Below are 23,450 nucleotides of genomic sequence, written 5' to 3' on the forward strand. Positions count from 1 at the left end.
CATCAGGTGTAGTGATTCTGCCACTTACCTTCCCTGACTCCGCCCTCTGGTCACAGACTGACGCTTGACCACACACACAGTTCAAAATTAAAATAATTTTGATTAACTTGCAGGGTTTTTTTAATTTATTTTTTTAGTGGATGTTTCTATATAATAAAAAGAACATTATATGGTTGTGTAAAGACATGAAGTTAAGCTTCTTGTGATGAAAAATATTTTCACTCATTTGCTTCACTCACTCCTGAATATATTCATCACTCGAAGATAAACTTCTTTGTGCAACCATATAATATCCTCTGTCTCTCGCTCTCTCATTTCATATATATAGATAGATAGATAGATAGATAGATAGATAGATAGATAGATAGATAGATAGATAGATAGATAGATGGGGCGGCACGGTGGTGTAGTGGTTAGCGCTGTTGCCTCACAGCAAGAAGGTCCAGGTTCAAGCCCTGTGGCTGGCGAGGGCCTTTCTGTGCGGAGTTTGCATGTTCTCTCCGTGTCCGCGTGGGTTTCCTCCGGGTGCTCTGGTTTCCCCCACAGTCCAAAGACATGCAGGTTAGGTTAACTGGTGACTCTAAATTGACCGTAAGTGTGAATGGTTGTGTGTGTCTATGTGTCAGCCCTGTGATGACTTGTCCAGGGTGTACCCCGCCTTTCGCCCGTAGTCAGCTGGGATAGGCTCCAGCTTGCCTGCGTCCCTGTAGAAGGATAAAGCGGCTAGAGATTAGAGATGATTATATACGTGTGTGTGTGTGTGTGTGTGTGTATATATATATATATATATATATATATATATATATATATATACACACAGAGAGTGTGTGTATGCGCACACGTGTTTTCTCTGTGTGTGTGTGTGTATGCACACACGCATGCACACACACATGTAACAACCTGGGAAAGGATTCTGAACTTATGTAGGTGTTGTGAAAAGAAAAGTAATAGCAACTGTGAATGGTTGCTAGGATGGGCATGGGAATAAATCAAAGAAGTACTGCAGTCATTTCTGATTTCCTCTTGAATAGTTACTAGGTTACTAAGCAACCATGCTAAGGGTTACCAGTAAAGTTTACTTTTTTATATCCCCTGCCAAACTTCGTTTGGGCGGGGGATATAGAAATGGTTTCCGGCCAGCCGGCCAGCTGTCCGTCCATCTATCTGGCTGTCCGTCCGGTCATGTTTTCATTTCCGGGCCATATCTTTAAACCTACTGAAAATATTTACATGAAACTTTGTAAACATATCAAGCAACATGTGAACTGCTGCCTTTTACCGTTTTGGATTTTTGAAAAAAAGTATTTTTCAAATTTTTACATAAAAAATAGATTTTGACTTAGTTTCTAAGAGCAATGTTCGTTTCCAGAGCATATATCCAAAACTATTCATGATACAGATTTGAAACTTGGTATACATGTTAACAAGGTGATGTAGATGTGCCTTTTCATACAAAGAAATTTTGAAAATTTTAATTTTTCATGTTTCCATGGAAACAATTTCACACTTATTCTCTCAGGTTAGTCTTAGGGGTAGGTTTTATTTCCGGAGCAGAACTTGAAAACTTGAGTGGTATGGTCTTGAAAGTTGGTATATGTGTTGATTTAAGTAATGTATATGTGCCTTTCGATACTAACAAATGTGAAAAATTTTAATTTTTAGCTCACCTGGACCAAAGGTTTAAGGTATTTTTCTCTGATGAGTTCAATATTCATCTTTTCCCATCAGTTGGTCATCTAATCGTTAGACAGAGACCTGGAGAGGCCTACAAGCCACAGTGTCTTGCACCCACTGTGAAATTTGGTGGAGGATCCTCCTTCTGGACTATATTTTAAAGAGTGCACTATGGCATATAAACATGGCTGCCATGAACTAGAGCACCCAGCACCACAGTCACATTCACAGTCACTGGACTTTTAACTACGCACACCTGTTTCATATCACAGCCACTCAGTATTTAAGTACTCAATCCACACAAGTTCAAGTTTGAGGTATTTGTTTAGTGCACCCGTGTCTACCATGACCAAGCTGTTTTGTTTCACATCTTGATATTCCACTTTTTGACTATTTGTTTGAATTATACACATGTCCTTGCCATTGTCTGTTCTTCGTTGTTTTCACCACAATCCTGTTTCATGATTTTGGAACTATTTGCTGGCTTGTTAATAAACTTTAAACTACACCTGTATCCACCTCCATACTCTGATAGTGTGTTTTCTTTTGCATCAAAGATATAAAAATATTGATGTAATACTTTCCCTGATGTGGGTGGAGTAGAGAAGTACGGCAGGCAGGAGATAATGTTCACACACACGTTTATTGACAGCTTTTCAGCTTCACTCGGCTCACTCTAGGACACACATGTACACACACACGGTCGTGCTCTGGTCCCAGACACTCTTCTATGCTCTCCTACTCCTTTTATGCTCCACCATCACTGCAACACACAGACACACACACTTTGCTTGCTTACTTGCTTAAGGCTGTCCATCGATATCGATGATGACGTCACTCCATGCCGTCTCTCTCTTGGTGAGTTCTTTGATGACTGATCAGTCCAATTCGGGCGGCAAGGACTCGGCCACACACGTCACATACATGCTCGCCCTGTGGTTGGACTGGCTGATGGCATTTTACTCTTCTGGCCTCCGCCTTCTGGTTGTAGCTAGTTGTGTAGGAGGCAGTTTTTGTCGAACACAGCTGTCTCTACCTGCACCTGTTTGCTGCTAATTCTTCCAGCTTTTGTGGCTCAATGCCGCAGTCCTTCAGGTTGGCCTTTAGATGGTCCTTGTACCTCTTCTGTTGCCCTCCCACAGAGCATTTACCTTTGGAAAGTTCACCATACAACACATGTCTTGGTAAATGATTGGAGGGCATGCAGATGGTGTGTCCGACCCATCTGAGCTGCCTGTGCGACCCATCTGAGCTGCCTGTGTATGGTCTCTAGCAGCTCAATGTTGGCCCTATGTCGTATCTCTATATGAGGGACCTTGTGCCACCACTTGAGGCCCAGTATTCTCTGGAGGCAACGGGTATGGAAGTGTTCAAGGGTGCAAATGTGGTGTCTGTATGGAGTCCACGTTTCACTGGCATACAGGAAGACTGAGAGGCAGACCGCCCTGTAGACAGCAACCTTGGTCTTGATTGTCAGGTTTCTGTTCAGGAAGACTTTACTTGCAAGTTTACCAAAGGAGGCAGATGCTAGTTCTATACGCCATTGTACCTCATCTGTTATGTCGCAGTTGGCATTCAGCATTGATCCAAGGTAGGTGGAGTGCATGTTCTTTAGTGTGGTGTTCTTGATCTGGAAGTTTGTTGGGGCTGTGTGGGATGCTCTTTGACTCATGACTTCAGTCTTCGCTGTATTGATACTGACACACACATACACACATTAATTGACAACAGGTGTAATGACTTGGCTACTCACCTTCCCCGACCCCCATTCACAAACTGATGCTTGGCCACAGCCCTGCTGCCATATACCCCCACCACCCGACTCAGGCCGGGGAGCCACCCGGCCTGCAGCAGACACTCCCCCCCCCCAACAGGACAGGAAGTCTGCCACCACCATCTGTGCCCCCAGCCTGTGGACCACCTCAAATTTAAATGGCTGGAGGCTGAGATACCAACAGGTGATCTGCGTGTTGGCATTGTTCATGCGGTGGAGTCACTGGAGGGATGCATGGTCCGAACAGAGAATGAAAGGGCATCCCAACAGGTAGTATCGTAGGGTGAGGACTGCCCACTTGATGCCCAGACACTCCTTTTCGATAGTGCTGTACTTGCTTCCACGCATCAAGAGCTTGTGGCTGATGTACAGCACAGGACATTCCTCGCCCTCCATCTTCTGGGACAGAATGGCCCCCAGCCCCCTGTCTGATGCATCTGTAAAACAAAGGGAAGAGAGAAGTCAGGGGAGTGTAAAAGTGGCCCCCCACACAGTGCAGCTTTTACCTTAGAGAAAGCCTGTTGGCACTGCTCCATCCACTGGACTGGATCTGGTGCTCCCTTTTTAGTGAGATCAGTTAGTGGGCTGGTGACATCTGAATAATTAGGTATGAACCTATGATAATACCCAGCCAGCCCCAGGAACTGTCTCACCCCCCTTTTTGGTCTTGGGCCTCGGGCAGGCCACAATCGCTGCAGTTTTGTTAATTTGGGGATGCACCTGCTCATGACCCAAGTGGAAACCCAGATATTGTACTTCCACCCACCCAATTGCACAATTTTTCAGGTTAGCTGTGAGACCTGCATGCCTCAGTGATTTTAGGATGGCCCTAAGGTGTTCCAGGTGCCGCGGCCAATCATTGCTATAAATAATGATATCGTTGAGGTACACTGCCACGTAGGTGGCGGGAGGGCAGAGGATCTTGTCCATGAGCCACTGGAACATAGCAGGAGCCCCAAATAACCTAAACGGAAGTGTGACAAGCTGGTGTAACCCAAATGGTGTGGAAAAGGCTGTTTTCTCCTGGGATAGAGGCGTCAAGGGGATCTGCCAATATCCCTTTGTTAGATCCAATGTCGAATAAAAGCGAGCGGTGCCTAACCGATCAAGCATCTCATCAATGCAAGGCATTGGGTATGCATCAAATTTGGACACTGTGCTGACCTTTTTATAGTCCACACAGAACCAGACCGACCCATCAGTCTTGGGAAACAGGACCACCAGGCTGATCCAGTCATTGTGTGGCTCCTTGATTATGCCCATTTTGAGCATGGCCTTGAGTTCATCCCAAACCACCTTTTTATTGTGTTCGGGCAAGCGGTAAGGGCAGCTACGCACCACCAACCCCGGGGGTATATCAGTGTGGTGTTCTATGAGGTGGGTGCGTCCAGGCAAGGGCAAGAACACATCAGAAAATTCTTTCTGCAACTTGGCCACCACTGTGAGGTGTTTTTTTTTTTTTTTTTTGACCTCCAACCCCAGCTCCGCATTCTCCAGAACTACCAATGCCAACGCCACAGGGACCCCCTCATTCCAACATTTTAACAGGTTGAGGTGGTCAATTTGCAATGCCCCACCCCTATCTGTACGCCTCACCTCATAGTCGACATCCCCGACTCGCCATGTGACCTCGAAGGGCCCTTGCCACTTGCCGATTAATTTGGAGCTCAACATGGGCAATAATACGAGCATTTTGTCTCCCAGTGTGAACTCTCGAAGGCTCGTGCCCCTGTCGTACAGCCGGACTTAATATTCTTGTGCCTTCCATAAATTATCCTGGGTTAAGTGAGTGAGTGTGTGGAGTTTTGCATGCAGGTTGAGAATATATTGAATTTTGTTCTTGCTCGGCGAAGGTCCCTCCTCCCAATTTTCTCATAGCACATCCAAAATGCCATGTGGCTTACACCCATATAATAATTCAAACAATGAAAAACCTGTGGAGGCTTGTGGGACCTCTCATTCTGCAAATAACAGGGGCTCGAGCCATTTATTCCAGTTACATGCATCCTCACTTACAAATTTCCAAATTAAGTTTTTGAGTGTTTAATTAAACCGTTCCACTCAGCCATTAATTTGTGGGTGATAGACACTGGTGCGGATAGACTTAATTCCCAATGACCCATACAGTTCGCGCAGTGTGCATGACATAAATGTAGTGCCTTGGTCCATCAGGATTTCTTTCGGAATCCTGACCTGGGAGATAATACGGAAGCGTGCTTCCGCGATACTGTGTGCTGAGAGGCATTTTTTACGGATATCACATTGCATAGTCCACCAGAACTAAAATAAAGCAATATCCCCGTGCTGACCAATCTAATGGCCCAACGAGATCCATATCAATTCTCTCAAAAGGGGTCTTGGTTAGAGGGAGAGGGTGCAAAGGAGCTTTTGGAGTGGCCGAAGAATTTACTAATTGGCATTCGCGGCATGCGGCACACCACCGACGGACATCCCCATGAATCGCTGGCCAATAGAACCAGGCCATTATTCAGGCTAGTGTTTTATCCTGCCCTAAGTGTCCGGCCATGGGATTAAAGTGAGCCGCATGGAATATGAGTTCCCTACGGCTCTTTGGGATTAACAACTGGGTTATTTGTTCACCAGTTTGAGTGTCCTGCATCACTCGGTACAACCTATCCTTAATGATAGTGAAATAAGGGAAGGGAGGTGTCGCACGTGGCTGGAGAGTTTGACCATCGATTACTCTCACTTGGTCAAACACATGACGCAGAGTCTCATCTCGTGACTGCTTGAACAGGAAATCCTCAAGGGAATCCCTGAGAGAGGGAGGAGGGGTGGGCTGCTCCTCACTCCTCATATCACCCTGACATGGTGCTGACATAGACGGCTCTGTGACAGCTTCTGTCATGCTCTGCCCCAGATATCCACTCCGGAGATTACGGATCTCTCACGCCAGCGCCGATCTGGATCTGGGACAGGAATTCCCTCTCACCCGTATTCACTTCCTGGTTTTCACTGCTGTGTATAAATAAGCTGTTTTCAGACTTTGCTAGAACGTCTCATTTGCTTCTTTAGCCATTTCTGTGTCTCTCTTACTGTTCATGGTTATTCTCTCTAGTGACTTTTTCTTGTTCGTGGTTTTTGCACTAGCATTCTTCTGGTTCATGGTGTTTTTTTTCACTAAGGGTTATTTCAGATTCATGGTTTCTTGCACTAAGGGTCTTTTCTTGTTCATGGTTTTTTGCACCAGCATTTTTGTCTCTGCCTGTCTCATGTTTTTGTCAAGTTGTTTGTCTTATTTTGTCCAGACTATTTTTGCCATTTGTTTTTGTCCTGTTTGTTTACCTTTTTGCCATGCCCTTTTTCTCTGAATTAAATTATATTATTTATTGGATTACTGTCTGTGTTCTGCTTGTGGATCCTAACTTCACCATACCTCCACCCACCCTAACAGTTTCCCCAGTCAATGCCACATCAGGATCTTCCCGTGACGTACTAATGCAGGACTCACCTCTTACTATGTGTTCCATCAGTTCTTTAAACCCTGGCCAATCAGTCCCCAAAATTAGTGAGTGGGTGAGATGAGGATTAACCCCCACCTTTATTCTATGCTCTTCTCCCCAAAACAGAATGTGGATAGACACTAATGGGTAGTTGTGAACATCCCCGTGCACACACAGCACCTTCACCACTTGTGCTTTCCCCAATGCTTCACCTTGCACCAGGCTTTGGTGGCTTGAGGTCTGGTTACGGCCGGAATCCACCAAGGCATGATATGTATCCCCTTGGACACTTACTGGTATACGATACACTCAATTGAGGGTGGCCTCTGGCGCATCGAGGAGCCGGACTACAGCTCTCACCTCCATCACTGAGCGCTGACTCTGAAGATGTCCTGGCTCCCCGCAGCACCAGCACACCAGCCCAGGCTCTCCCTCTGCACTGGTATTATGGGCATTGCTCACCTGAGGGGGAGACGACACAGATACAGAAAGAGAAAATGGGAGGACACCACGGGTGCGTCGGGCTGGCCGGGGGGGAGCCGGCCCACGCTGCTGCGGTGGAGGAACAGGGCAGGGAAGAGAGGAAGGGGGAAGGAGAGAAAAAAGGAAAAGAGGTGACACATCCTCTTGCCATCGGAACCACTGCCAGGTGGTCCTCTGCCAGTTTGATGGCTTGTTCCAGTGACAGCGGGTGATGACACTGGACCCACTCTGCCATTCCTCCCAGAAGTCGCGCAATGAACTGCTCCAGTGTCACCAGGTCGATGAGTCCCTCGGCATCATGGTCATCTGCCCTTAGCCACCGCCCACAGGCATCCCGGAGCTGTTGGCCAAATGCGAACGGCCGGCCGACCTCCTCCAACTTCAGTGTCTGGAAGCGCTGACACTGTTGTTCCGGGGAGTGGCCGACACACTGTAGGATGGCTTGCTTCAAGTTGGCATATATTAGCCAGCTGTAGGCTGGGAGCTGCAGCGGAGTGAGCTGCACCTTGCCAGTCAACAGTGGAAGTAGGCGCGCTGCTTGACCAGCCACCCCCACGCTTCAGCTGCTTGCTCGAAGAATGCTAGGAAGGCTTCCGGATCGTCACACGGGCCCATCTTCATTAGGGTGAGGTGGGGAGGGTCCACTGCGGTGGTGGCCAAGGACCCCACTGATGCGAGCAGGTGCCAGAACACCTGGTGATCTTCCTGCTGGGCCAGCACCAAGGTTTCAAAGCATTGTTTCTGCTCCTTCTAGAGGGCAGTCAGTGTTTGATGCTGGTTCTGCTGAGTGGTAGCGAGGGCATGGATAAGGTCCTTGAACGGCGGGGACTCCACGAGATGGCTCCCTTCAGTACTCTCGGGTTTTGGCAGCACTGTAATACTTTCCCTGATGTGGGTGGAGTGCAGAAGTATGGCAGGCAGGAGATAATGTTCACACACGTTTACTGACAGCTTTTCAGCTTCACTCGGCTCACTCTAGGACATGCACATACATATACACGCACATGTACACACATACACACAGTTGTGCTCTGGTCCCAGGCACTTTTCTCTGCTCTCCTACTCCTTTTATGCTCCTCTGACACTACAACAAACACACACATTAATTGACAACAAGTGTAACGACTTGGCCACTCACCTTCCCCGACCCCGCCTCCATTCACAAAATGACACTTGGCCACTCCCCCGCTGCCACAACTGACATTAGCTATTTTGATTTGTCAAAAAATAAAATAATCAAAAGTGTCATAAAATAAATGATTTTCCATGTACACATTCTGATTTCACGACCTTACTTGTATTGCATTCTAAACTGTAATGGTTGAAGCAAGATGTGTAAGTATGTGCAAGTTCTATTTTATAAGCTGCTGAAAAATGAGGCTGGAAGCTACATAGTTAAGAGTAAAACAAATTAACCATGATAAATGTGATCATGACAATTTTTTGTAGCAATATACTAGCAAACCCAGATTCCTGTTCAATGTTTTTTTTCAATGGTTTCCATCTTCTCAGTGATGTATCACTGTATTTTCATCTTTAAATTTCTTGCTTTTATGTTGTATCATATTACATCTGAAAGCAAAGAAAGAAAATGCTGTTTCCTTCTTGAGGCTAATTTATTTGGAGTTTAAATGTAAGCACTTGTGTTTGAAGGCAGTGAGCTCAATGCCAGTGAAAAAACACACCTTGGATATTTCTACTCAAGAAAAATTGAGCAACATTTGATTTGTATAATCTGAATGGGATCCCAGTAAAGCAACTTTAAAAGGTGTCCAACGTATTTCTGAATTCATTCAAATTTCTCTGCATAAATATTGACATACAGTGCCTTTCAAAAGTATTCATCCCCCTTGGTGTTTGTCCTGTTTTGTTGCATTACAAACTGGAATTAAAATGGATGGGGGGGGGGGGGGGGGTTAAGCACCATTTGATTTACATAACATGCCTACCACTTTAAAGGTACAATTTTTTTTTTAATTGTGACACAAAAAATAATTAAGATGAAAAAACAGAAATCTGGAGTGTGCATAAGTATTCACACCCTTTCATATGAAACCCCTAAATAAGAGCTGGTCCAAACAATTCACTTCATAAGTCACATAATTAGTTGATTAAGATCCACTTGTGTCCAATCAAAGTGTCACATGATTTGTCACATGACGTCTGGATAAATCAACCTGTTCTGGAAGGACCCTGACTCTGCAACACTACTAAGCAAGCAACATGAAAACCAAGGAGCACTCCAAACCGGTCAGAGACAAAGTTGTGGAGAAGTATAGTTGGGTCATAAAAAAATCCCAAACTTTGAATATCCCATAGAGTACCATTAAATCCATTAGAGAAAAATGGAAAGAATATGGCATCACTATAAACCTGACAAGAGAAGGCCACCTACCAAAACTCACAGATCAGGCAATGAGGGCATTAATCAGAGATGCAAGAAAGACACCAACAATAACACTGAGGGAGCTGCAAAGATCCACAGTGGAGATGGGAGTATCTGTCCATAGGACCACTTTAAGTCATACACTCCACAGAGTGGGGCTTTACGGAAGAGTCACCAGAAAAAAAGTAATTGCTGAAAAAAATCAGGTTTGGAGTTTGCCCAACAGCATGTGGCAGACTCCCCAAACACAGTGAAGAAGATTCTCTGGTCAAATGAGACAAAAATTGAACTTTTTGGCCATCTTGAGCAGGGCTTTGAACCAGAATTTTTTTCCTATTGGTTCGTTCCGAACAGAAACAGAATTTTAACGTTTCTGGTTTTGGGTTCCACCATTAAATAGACGTTCCCAAACCGGTTAGAACAAAAAAATTTCGTTCCCGGAACGGTTAATTACGTTCCCTGTCAGCTGTTTAACAAATGGCTATAAAATTATGTCTCTGTCTCATCCAGCTTAAGCCAAATGTAGGCTAATTCTATTACAACCTTCATTAAATAAGACAAGAAATAATTCAAAACAATTATTATTTCAAATGTTGGCGATTTGGATTCTCAGTATGTCTTCCCATCTACACAAACAGAAAAAGTGCCAAAAATGAAAGATAATTCGTTTAGTGTGTTACCAAAGGCTAGTCAGGCCCTATGCATTGATAGGCTAACAGAGGTTAACGTCATTTAATGTTCGCGAGCCTCTCATTAACGTGAACAAATATATTGATATCGTGTTTGAAATTGATGTTTTTGAATAACGATAGACTGCAATATTTACCTCTTATTTAAGATGTGGAGACGTGATAGTAGTCCACCCTCCCGCTCTCTCCATTCAGTCAGCGAACGTCACACAGGAAGTGAACCCCAGCGGGTCATAGAAACTTGCGCAGGAGAAGAATGACTTTTATTTGTAGGCTACGGAAACTTTGAGGAACGAAATAAAAACCGGTATTAACCGGTTACCATTATTTTTAATAAGCGTTTCTGTTCCGTGACATAAAAAATAATAAAGTTTCTGGTTTCGTTTCTGTTCCATGTGAAATAGAAAAAGTTCCCGGTTTTCATTTTCGTTCCTTGAACCGGTTCAAAGCCCTGATCTTGAGAAATGCCATGTGTGGTGCAAACCCAACACCCTGAGAACACTATCCCTACAGTGAAGCATGGTGGTGGCAGTATCATGCTGTCGAGATGGTTATCACCTGCAGGGACAGGAGAGCTGGTCATGACTGAAGGAAAGATGGATGGCACTAAATGCAGGGCAATTCTGGAGGAAAAACTGTTTGATTCAGCCAAAGGTTTGAGACTGGAATGAAGGTTCACGGTCTAGCAGGACAATTACCCTAAACATACTGCTAAAGCTACACTGGAGTGGTTTAAAGGGAAACATTTTAAATGTCTTGGAATGGCCTAATCAAAGCCCAGACCTCAATCCAATTGAGAATCTGTGGTATAACTTGAAGATTGCTGTACACCAACACAACCCATCTAACTTGAAGGAGTTGGAGCAGTTTTGCCTTAAGGAATGGGCAAAAATCCCAGTGGCTAGATGTGCTAAACTAAGAGAGACATATCCCAAGAGATTTACAGCTGTAATTGTAGCAAAAGGTGGCTCTATAAAGTATTGATTGGGGGGGGGGGGGTTAAATACATATGCACACTCCAGATTTCTGTTTTTTTCATCTCAATTATTGTTTGTGTCACAATTAAAAATAATAATAAAAAATAATAATTTGCATCTTGAAAGTGGGAGGCATGTTGTGTAACTCAAATGGTGCTAACCCCCCCCCCCCCCCCCCTTTTAATTCCAGTTTGTAATGCAACAAAACAGGACAAACACCAAGGACGATGAATACTTTTGCAAGGCACTGTACCTTTTGGACTTTTGGCCCCACAGATAATAAACTGTTAACAGTTTAATTGCCCACAGAGAAGAAACACTGTTGTAAAAAAAATCATTTGCACAATGGGGAAATTATATTTAAATAGGGTCTTTTGTGTCTCAGTTCAGTTAATTACAGTGGTGCTTGAAAGTTTGTGAACCCTTTAGAATTTTCTATATTTTTGCATAAATATTAGATTAGATTAGATTAGATTAGATTAGATTAGATAAAACATTATTGATCCCTTTGGGTGGGTTCCCTCAGGGAAATTAAGATTCTAGCAGGATCATTACAGATAAGCAGAGAAAAGAAACAGAGAAAACTTCTAGATAAATTAAAATAAATTAAGTATTTACATATACAAAAATAAAAAGAATAAGATATGGGGAAGAGAGGAAGGGGGAGGTAGGGAAGGGGGGAAAATAGGTGGGGAGGGGGGCGGCGACAGGAGAGATATTGCACATTATATTGCACATTGTCCGGTATTACTTATTGTTAGGCTAGGCTACTGCTCCTTCCCATCCTCTGTCCTCCTGTTACCCCTCCTCCCCCCCAGAGAGGAGTTGCACAGTCTGATGGCATGAGGGACAAAGGAGTTTTTAAGTATGTTCATCCTGCACTTGGGAAGGAGCATTCTGTCACTGAACAGGCTCCTCTGGTTGCTGATGACGGTGTGTAGAGGGTGACTGGCATCGTCCATGATGTTCAATAGTTTGTCCATAGACCTCTTCTCTGCCACTGTCACCAGAGAGTCCAGCTTCATGCCGACCACAGAGCCGGCCTGCCTGATCAGTTTGTCCAGCCTGGATGTGTCCTTCTTGGATGTGCTGCCCCCCCCCAGCACACCACCGTGTAAAACAGGACATTGGCAACCACAGACTGATAGAACATCCACAGGAGTTTCCTGCAGATGTTAAAGGACCGCAGCCTCCTAAGGAAGTATAGCCTGCTCTGTCCGTTCCTGTATAAGTGTTTGGTGTTGCAAGTCCAGTCCAGCTTGCTGTCCAGCCACAGCCCAAGGTACTTGTAATTGTAAGCAATAAAGTGCTTCTGATTCTGATTCTGATTGTAGGAATCCACAGCCTCCACCTCAACTCCCTCAATCAGAACTGGTCGTGACCTTGGTCTGGACCTCCCAAAGTCAATGACCAGCTCCTTGGTCTTCGAGGTGTTGAGCTGCAGATGGTTCCTGTTGCACCACACAGCAAAGTCCCTCACCAGGCTCCAACACTCCTCCTCTCTGTCATCACTGATACACCCAACGATGGCTGTGTCATCGGCAAACTTCTGAATGTGACACAGCTCCGAGTTGTAGCAGAAGTCCATGGTGTACAGGGTGAAGAGAAGAGGGGCCAGCACCGTGCCCTGGGGTGCTCCGGTGCTGCTAATCACAGTGTCAGACATGATGTCCTTCAGCCTGACATACTGTGGCCTGTCAGTGAGGTAGCTGGAAATCCAAGTGACCAGGCAGGGGTCCACTCGCATCCTGTTCAGTTTGTCCTGAAGCAATAGAGGCTGGATGGTGTTGAAAGCACTTGAGAAGTCCAAGAAGAGGATTCTCACTGTGCCATTTCCCTTATCCAGATGCGAGTGGGCTCGGTGTCGCAGGTAGAGGATAGCATCTTCCACACCAACACCTGCCTGGTACGCAAACTGCAGACACTCCTGGGCATGTTGCACCTGGGGTCTGAGGAGGCTGAGGAAGAGCCGCTCCAACGTCTTCATCAGATGTGAAGTGAGTGCCACTGGTCGGAAGTCATTCAGCTCACTGGGCCGATTCATTTTGGGAACTGGAACAATACATGATGTCTTCCAGAGGGTGGGCACTCTCCCTAGCTGCAGGCTAAGGTTGAAGATGTGTTGGAGTGGTTCACCCAGTTCAGCACCACAGGTTTTCAGTAGTCAGGGACACACCTTGTCCGGGCCTGCTGCTTTCCTGGGGTGAAGCTTCCTTAGTTGACCTCTGATCTGGTCTGCAATAATGCATGGAGGAGTCTGTGTTGAGATGGGGGAAGAGGGGGCTGCTGTGATGACTGGGGGGAGGTGTGTTGAGGGAAGAAGGAGAGATGGCTGCAGTGAGGGAGAGGGTGGGGGGGACGTGGGCTGGCTGAACCGATTGAAGAAGTCATTCAACTCATTCGCCCTCTCCACTGTCCCCTCAACAACTCTGGTCTTTGTATTGTGGCCTGTGATGGTTTTCACACCTTCCCAGACCTCCCTCATGCTGTTCTCCTTCAGCTTCTGCTCCACCTTTCTCCTTAGCTTCCCTCACACAGCGTTTTACCTCCTGCTGTGCTGCTTTCATTGCCTCCCTATCCCTGCTCCTGAAGGCGGCCTTCTTCCTGTTGAGGACAGCTTTGACTTCCTGTGTTACCCATGGCTTGTTATTAGGGTAACACCGTACAGTCTTAGCGAGGGAGACCACGTCTGCACAGAAGTTGAGGTAATCCGTCAGACAGTGTGTCAGCCCCTCTCTGTCCTCACAGTGTGGGCTAAGCAGCACATCCCAGTCCGTGATGTCATAACAGTCCCTGAAGGCATCTTCTATTTCAGGGGACCACCTCCTAATGGAGCTAGTTGTTGCAGGCTGCCTTTGAACCAGGGGGGTGTACTTCGGCTGTAGAAGAACCAGGTTGTGGTCAGACTTCCCTAGTGGGGGGAGGGGTGTGACGGGTGTGACTCTGTATGCATCCCTCACATTAGCATACAGCAAGTCAATTGTCCTGTTGTTCCTTGTTGGACAATCCACAGCCTCGTAAAAAGCAGCCAAAGTAGAGTCCAAAGTAGCATGATTAAAGTCCCCAGAAATTATCATAAATGCCTCAGGGTGCTGTGTCTGCAGCCTTGCTGTGACAAAGTGAATCCTCTCACATGCAGCGGCTGCGTCTGCCCTCGGAGGGATGTAAACACAGATGGTGATCACGTGACTGAACTCCCTCGGCAGATAATATGGCCACAGGCTAAGGGCTAGCAGCTCCAAGTCCGGGCAATATAAAACTGTCTTTACGGAGATATGTCCCAGGTTACACCAGCGGTTGTTAACATCAATGATGAGTTCCCCACCTTTGCTTTTCCCACGTGTTAGTGTCTCTGTCAGCTCTCACAGCAGTGAATCCCCGCAGGTCCACGTTAGCATCCAGTACAAGGTGTGTTAGCCATGTCTCCGTAAAGATAAATAAGCTGCTCTCCTGGTAAATCCGCTGGTTGTTCAGAGCAGAAAGCTTGTCGACTTTATTCGGCAGTGAGTTCACATTCCCCATGATAACGGAGGGAATAGATGGTTTGTAGTGCCGCCGGTTGTCCGCTAGCCTAGCCTTGAGCTTAGCTCCAACCTTGCAGCCCCTGGGTTTCCTCCTCAGCTCGGCCAGGATGGGGTGTCGTATCCTGGCTCGTTCCATTGTTTTCAGGGCCAGCAGCTCCTCTCTCGAAAAAGTGAGAAAACTGGCTCCTGGTTGCGTGTTAAATTTAAATATATCCATGTTATATAGTAAAACACACTATGTCTTCGTAAGAAGAGCAGAAAAGTAAAAAAGGTGGAAAAAAGAGGTTTAAAGAGCTAAAAACTACAGAGCTACTGGAGAGGCAGCCATCTCACACAGCGCCCATATGACCTAAAACATCATCAGACTTTCACACAAGTTCTAAAAGTAGATAAAGAGAGCCCAGTTAAACAAATGAGACAAAAATATTATACTTGGTCATTTATTTATTGAGGAAAATGATCCAATATTACATATCTGTGAGTGGCAAAAGTATGTTAACATTTGCTTTCAGTACAGTATCTGGTGTGACCCCCTTGTGCAGCAATAACTGCAACTAAATGTTTCCGGTAACTGTTGATCAGTCCTGCACACGGGCTTGGACGAAATTTAGCCCATTCCTCCATACAGAACAGCTTCAACTCTGGGATGTTGGTTTGATTTCCTCACATGAACTGCTCGCTTCAGGTCCTTCCACAACATTTTGATTGGATTAAGGTCAGGATTTTGAAAGAAAGAAAGCACAATGTTATTCATCACACACTTGTGAAATTCCTCTTTGCATTTAACCCATCTGAAGCAGTAAACAAACACATGCACACACATGTGAGCAATGAGCACACACACATCTACCCAGAGCAGTGGGCAGCCATTCTAACAGCACCCGGGAGTTAGGTGCCTCGCTCAAGGGCACCTCAGCCCAAGGCCATCCCATATTAACCTAACTGCATGTCTTTGGACTGTGGGGGAAACTGGAGCACCTGGAGGAAACATGGGGAGAACATGCAAACTCGACACAGAAAGGCCCCCGCTGGTCACTGGGCTTGAACCCAGAACCTTCTTGCTGTGAGGCGACCGTGCTAACCACTTACACCACCACACCTCCCACTTGGCCATTCCAAAAATTAACTTTATTCTTCTTTAACCATTCTTTGGTAGAATGACTTGTGTGCTGAGCAGAGCTCGAAATTCATATATTTTTTTCACCAGCCAGCCGGACTAGTTACTTTCCAAAGTAACTAGCTAAACAGAAAATCAACTTGCCAAAATTTGTTCATGTATGAATTTTACTTCTGTCAAAAATAACACAAAAGAGAGTAGTTATCATTGTTCATGACTAATGTGCATTTATTTCAAGACCCGAGTATTTTGATACGTGTTTTTTTTTTGCACACTTTACAAATTGGCATTTGCTGTTCCATGTCATCCTCGCGATATCCAAAAAATGCCAGATGACTGACCCCTTACTCGTTCTTTTAGGAACCAATTCGTCTGCTTCCATTTTTAATTTGTCGCTGAAATTGACAGAGCTTACACAGTAGCCTATGCAACACCAGCAATTGCACGAACTGAGTCAGCGCTGTAAACTGAAACCAGTGTTGCCAGATACTGCTGACATTTTCCAGCCCAAAATATGTTCAAAACCCACCAAAACGCACTTAAAACCGCCCAAAATGTAAAATGTACTTGATGCCTATCTTGTAAAGTAAAAATATGCAGCTAAAGACCAGTATACTTTTTGTAAATCGAACAACAATGCAAACAACTTCTAAATGGCAACATGAGACCATCAGTGCTGGAGGTGAAAAATCTGCTGTCTGGTACTAGGCTACGTATGGTTGAATCAGATTATAACTTTGCAATCATCTGCTGTGTTCTGAATCCTACATGCACCAGTAGGTGATGCACATGCATAATATTATGTAGGCCTTGGGTGGCCATCCCGCGGCTCGCGAGCCGCATGCGGCTCTTTGCCCGGTGTCATGCGGCTCTTACGTTCATATCGAAGTTTGTGTTTGTGGGTTTTTTTTTATGTGTGTGCGCTTTGCTTGAGTTCAGTATGGTATTTTCATCAAATGCATCTTCGCTTTGCTTCGGTATATTACGGTATTTTCAGGTCATGTCAAATGCGCATGTGCGTGAGATAATCGTTAAGTTTTTGGGCAAGGTGTATCTTGTGTCAAGTAGCCTCTCAAAATGGCAATGAAAAAATGCACAGCAAAACGAAAATATGAAGACGAACATAGGACATTTTTAACAGAGTGGGAGAGTTTATACTTTTTTGTTGAACATAATGGCAAGCCATTCTGCCTTATATGTCAGTTGTCATTAGCTCATTTCAAAGCTTCCCGCCTCCCTGAATAAGCAAGGAGCCAGATATGCAACACTAATTGAAAACCTGCACGAAAGCTTTGTAACCCGGTTCCGTGATATACAACTGAAAAGGCCACATGTTACGTTCCTCGTCGACCCATTCAATGCAGAGATGGACTGTTTGAAAGCCCTGCTTGTCACAGATGAGGCTGCGGCTGAGTTGGAGATGATCGATCTTCGTGAGGAAGACCAACTGAAACCTGTTTTGAGGGAAGGCACCATTGAGTTTTGGAAAAGTGTGCCATTGGAAAAATACCCGAATGTGAAACGGGCTGCGCTTAAGATACTGTCAATGTTTGGGTCAACATACGTCTGCGAGTCTGTGTTCTCTACCATGAAACATGTGAAGTCAAAGCATCGTTCTGTTCTGACTGACACACATGTGAAAGAACTGCTTCGAGTGGCAACGACGGAATACAAGCCAGATTTGAAGAGGATTGTTCAAGGCAAGGAATGTCAGAAGTCCCACTAAGCAACATGCATAGTAAGTGCACACAATATTGATTGCTGTAAATGACTGGCCTGTGGTATTAGTACTGACTGAAGGAGTAAATTTCTCTCATGTTGGCGTATGACATTTACTATTAATCTGGCTGAGCAGAGGTGCGTGAGCATGTGCGTGTGTGTCTGTGAGAGAGAGAGAGAGAGCGAGGGGGGGCGATGTTCATGTGCGGTCATGTGTATGGTGTGGCTTTTTTTTGGTAATGCCATGAGTCCCACTAAGCAGCATGCATAGTAAGTGCACACAATGTTCATTGTTAAAAATGACTGGCCTCAGCCTGTGGTCTTAGTACTGTAGGAGTAAATATGTTGGTGTGTGACATTTACTATTAATCTGGCTGAGCAGAGGTGTGTGTGTGTGTGTGTGTGTGTGTGTGTGTGAGAGAGAGAGAGAGAGGAAGAGATGGGTGATGTTTGTGTGCCCATGTGTATGATGTGGCTCTTTGCGGTAATACAGTAAAAAATGTGGCTCTTGGTCTCCAACTGGTTGGCCACCCCTGATGTAGGCTATGTTAGGCTACTATGCATATCTAACATCTGCATTGCTGAGGTTATTTATTTTTTTATTTGTCTTTTATTTATTTATCTTTTTATTTATCCTGTTTGTTTTATTAATTTTATAAGCCTAGTTATTCTGCTTAATTTATTTTTGTCGACATCCATGTATTTTCTTCATCTGTTATCCTGATTTTTGTGGATTTGTTAGATTGTACCTGTTTTATATACTTCAATTTAAAAAAAAAAGTTAGGCTACGATGCATGGCTGAATGTAACATGAGAAGAGAAAATGGAGGATGGATTGCATCATTCTTATTTACTAGTTTATGAGTTCAGTTTCTGCACTACATTACACACATTCATATTAGTCTTACAGTTACATTGACATTTTTTTGTTTAAATAATACTTAATGAGATTAATGTTTATTGTTAATGATTAATTTAGGCCAATGCTTGATTTTGGTTGTTTAAAATACCTAAGGGGTACTGGGTAAACTAGGTCTATGACTTGCCTCAGTTGACCAAAGATAGCTGTTTTTCCTGATTTCCTTCGCATATTCAAGAACATCATTTGGCTTAGGTGTTTACATTCTCTCCCATCTCTGCTTTCTAGTGGTAGTGAAACTATATAAACATCTGATAAAAACCCGCTGAACTAACGTCAAACTTGCCCAATTTTTGTCAACCAGCCCAAGCCATTTTTTGCCCGCAAAGTAGAATTCAAAACCGCCCAATCTGGCAACACTGACCAAAACTAGAAAATCTTCCCGCAAGCTCCTTTCAGCACCGAGATGTCGCCTGGGATTGGTTGGCGAGTGTGTGACGTCATTGTTTTTTTTTACCCTTAGGCAGCCTCTCACGTTACTGCCTGAGGGACAGGGAGAAAACCACCAGAAAATGTTTTAAACAAACGCAACAAACACGAAACAAACGCAAGTCGGCAGATGACCATAAAATACTCAATAGTTACGATATAATAATTTTATGTATCTCACACAGAATTTTCGGAGATATATCAAGTATATTCGATATATCGCACAGCCCTAGTCTGAATCTTCGCTTCATATATATTTTTTATTTTCAACTAGCCAGCCGGGCTGCCTAGTGACAGGAATTACCCACCAAATTACAAATTAAGTTGCCTCGGGTGACCGGACCACCGTGAATTTCGAGCCCTGCTTAGGGTCGTTGTCTTGCTACATGACCCACCTTCTCTTGAGATTCAGTTCATGGACAGATGTCCTGACTTTTTCCTTTAGAATTTGCTGGTATAATTCAGAATTCATTGTTCCATCAATGATGGCAAGCCATCCTGGCCCAGATGCAACACAACAGACCAAACCATGATACTACCACAACCATGTTTCACAGATGGGATAAGGTTCTTATGCTGGAATGCAGTGTTTTCCTTTCTCCAACCATAACGCTTCTCATTGAAACCCAAAAGTTCTATTTTGGTCTCCTCCATCCACAAAACATTTTTCCAATTGCTTTCTGGCTTGTCCACTTTAGCAAACTGCAGACGAGCAGCAATGCTCTTTTTGGAGAGCAGTGGCTTTCTCCTTGCAACCCTGCCATGCACACCATTGTTGTTCAGTGTTCTCCTGATGGTGGACTCATGAACATTAGCCAATGTAAGAGAGGCCTTCAGTTGCTTAGAAGTTACCCTGGGGTCCTTTGTGACCTCGCCGACTATTACACACCTTGCTTTTGCAGTGATCTTTGTTGGTCAACCCCTCCTGGGGAGGGTAACAATGGTCTTGAATTTCCTCCATTTGTGCACAATCTGTCTGACTGTGGATTGGTGGAGTCCAAACTCTTTCAAGATGGTTTTGCAACCTTTTCTCCTTTGTTCGTGCATGATACACTTCCACAAACGTGTTGTGAAGATCAGACTTTGATAGATCCCTGTTCTTTAAATAAAACAGGGTGCCCACTCACACCTGATTGTCATCCCATTGATTGAAAACACCTGGCTCTAATTTCACCTTCAAATTAATTACTAATCCTAGAGGTTCACATACTTTTGCCACTCACAGATATGTAATATTGGATCTTTTTCCACAATAAATAAATGACCAAGTAAAATATTTTTGTCTCATTTGTTTAACTGGGTTCTTTTTATCTACTTTTAGGGCTTGCGTGAAAATCTGATGATGTTTTAGGTCATATTTATGCAGAAATATAGAAAATTCTAAAGGGTTCACACACTTTCAAGCACCACTGTATCTTGTAGTTTTGATTATGACTGAGTCCTGGGGAAATAATGTGAAGAATAAAAATCAGTAAGAATAAAAAAATAGGGTAGGGTCAGAGGTATAGATTTTTTCTGACTTATTTCTCATTTAACAGAGTCACTGAGAATTCTGTCAAATTATGGATGGAATTGGTTTGAGATTTGCTGAAGCTTCAGTATGGAAATGATTAAAGGGAAATCTGACTGAGCTGCACAGAGGCAGGCCAATTATATTCAGGTTATTCACATTCACACTTCTGGAGAAGTCCTCCTACATCAGAAGAAGAAAAGTTAGATGTCAGCTCATGGATGCCGCAGATCCAAATGTAACTGGAAATCAAGATGAATAAGCCACACAAACTGAAATCTATCTGTGACCATCAGTGTGTATTAAAATAAATAAATGCATAAATAAATAAAAATACAGATATATGAAAATTCTAAGAAGCAGGTTCACCCTACATTAGAATTAATTCAGGACGTGAGTTTTTTGGGCTGTACCAAGGATGTGAGGGTTTGGGCTATACCATTTTACTTGTATTTGATCGCATTTATCATTGCCTTGAATGACTGACATTACTTTTATTACATTCTATAGGTTTAAGGCAGATACACGCTTTGTCTATCCAGGCGAATTATGAGTTGAGGATAGATCTGGAAGATTTCGAGAACAGTACAGCATTCGCTCAGTACAGCATGTTTGGAGTTGGACTGTTCTCTGTAGACCCTGAGGATGATGGCTACCCACTGACCATTGGTGACTATACTGGCACTGCAGGTATGTATTTATAAACGGTTGTGTACAATAAACATAACACATGATTAAAATTTTCCAATAAAATATAGGGGGGAAACTGCTTAACTTTCCTGTAATAAAAATTTATTCTCATGAAAACATAAACAGATATGTAAAAGGAATAAAAGCATTTAAAAGTGTGATTAAGTCTAATTAGAGTCACCTGACTGGAATGATTTAAAATTTCTTAGATAGTGGACACATGAGGATACTTGCTCTACATGTACTTTGAGGAGGTTCCTGATGGAGACAAAGAGAAACATTTCACATTAGTGTAGTAGCGTGCTATTTTCAGTTTGTAGTTGTCTGCACTGACATGGGTGGAGCAACATAAAACTATAGCCTCGGTCACAACCGGCCGTACGTCCTCCTACAGCCGGTCTACGTGCGAAAAACGCAAGAAACGCACGGGGGGCGCACGTGAAACGCACGGAGGGCGCGCGTGTAACGTGCTGATTTTCGAGCCTTATGGCCCTTTTCCACTACCCTTTTTCAGCTCACTTCAGCTCACTTCAGCCCGACACGGCTCGCATTTCGACTACCAAAAACCAGCACGACTCAGCTCGTTTCAGCCCTGCTTAGCCCCTAAAACTCGCACCGTTTTGGAGTGGGGCTGAAGCGAGCCAAGCCGTGCCAACTGAGGCTGGGGGCGTGAGCAGACACTCCCCTGTGCACTGATTGGTGAGGAGGAGTGTCCTCACATGCCCACACACGCCCCGCGAGCACGCTGGGATCTGTAAACACCGCAAACCCGGAAGAAGAATAATTACGAATTACGAGAATTTCTGAAGCCTTATGCACCTCGCCTCATCTATACGCTCTTGCCAGTATCTGTTGGCGTTGTCGGTGACAACAAGCCACAGCACCAAGACCAGCAACACTAACGACTCCATGTCCTCCATGTTTATTGTTTACTATTCGGGTCGTGAGACTACCACTTAAAAGCTCACTGAATCAGTGACATACAGAGCATCGTGGACGAGTTCGCGGAGCGCAAGGCTCGCCGTATGCCCTTCAAATAATGCGCGCAGTAGGCTATTGATGTTTTATTATGAGCCATGTACAGTATGTCGCCTAATGTTTTTTTGTTTCTGAGTTACATGTTCGTTTGAAGGACTTAATGTACAAAATAACATAGTTGCACCCCGTAGTGTTGAAATTGGTAAACACAGTGCATTCAGTGAGGTTTGCACCGCCCTCCTTTTATTTCTGACTCTTCCTGTCACCGTTGCAACCTCTGAGCGCTCATTCGTATGCCCTTCAAATAATGTGCGCAGTATAGGCTGTTGATGTTTTATTATGAGCCATGTACAGTATCCTAATGTTTTTTGTTTCTGAGTTACATGTTCGTTTGAAGGACTTGATGTACTAAATAACATAGTTGCACCCGGTAGTGTTGAAATTGGTAAACACCGCAGTTGCGGACATTTTGTAGCCTAAAATGATGTTATGATAAGCTTTAATAAAGGGCCCGGTCATTTGCCCCGCCCCCGGCCCGGCTCTGACTTGTTCCGCCACTGTCACTGATGTCACTGTTTGCGCTGCTTAACGACATCACATGACGTCCACCCACTTTCGCTAACTCCACCCAATGTGTCCACCCACTTCCAGCCAGCACGGTTCAGCGCGGTTGTAGTCGAAATGCAACTCCAACAGCCCCGCTCAGCTCGACTCAGCTCGACTCGGCACGGCACGGCTCAGCCGCGTTTGTAGTGGAAAAGCGGCATTAGACTCCAGCAGACCGGCCGCAGAGGTTCTTTGTCATGTCAAACAAACTCTACAGGCGCTTACATTTTTTTCAGGTTGCAAGACAAACTTACGGCCAACGTGCATCTTTCTCCATGAACAAAAAAAAATGCAGCAATTTGGGAAACGCCAAAAATCGCACGGCCAAAAAAATCGTACGTCCGGTTGTGACCTAGGCTTATGGTGCGATATTTGAAATCTGGTGATGTAGTGGGATTTATTAATCAAGCAGTGGTGACTTCTGGAAAGCTCAACTTTCATGATGATCCTGAGAAACCATCCATCCACAAAGCTATACCACTTATCCAATAGGGTCGCAGGTGAGATGGAG

At 44.5% G+C, this 23,450-nt stretch overlaps 1 protein-coding gene across 1 annotated transcript in view; it reads left to right on the forward strand.

Moving 5' to 3' along the window:
• fibcd1b (fibrinogen C domain containing 1b) overlaps positions 1 to 23,450 on the forward strand; it is a 596,411-nt gene that overhangs the window by 566,417 nt on the left and 6,544 nt on the right. Inside the window, exon 7 of the mRNA XM_060912640.1 lies at positions 21,176 to 21,355. Within this exon, the coding sequence (XP_060768623.1) occupies positions 21,176 to 21,355 (180 nt within the window). The remainder of the gene's footprint in view (positions 1 to 21,175; positions 21,356 to 23,450) is intronic.

The sequence above is a fragment of the Neoarius graeffei genome, chromosome 28, assembly GCF_027579695.1.
Source record: "Neoarius graeffei isolate fNeoGra1 chromosome 28, fNeoGra1.pri, whole genome shotgun sequence".
Lineage (NCBI taxonomy): Eukaryota > Metazoa > Chordata > Actinopteri > Siluriformes > Ariidae > Neoarius > Neoarius graeffei.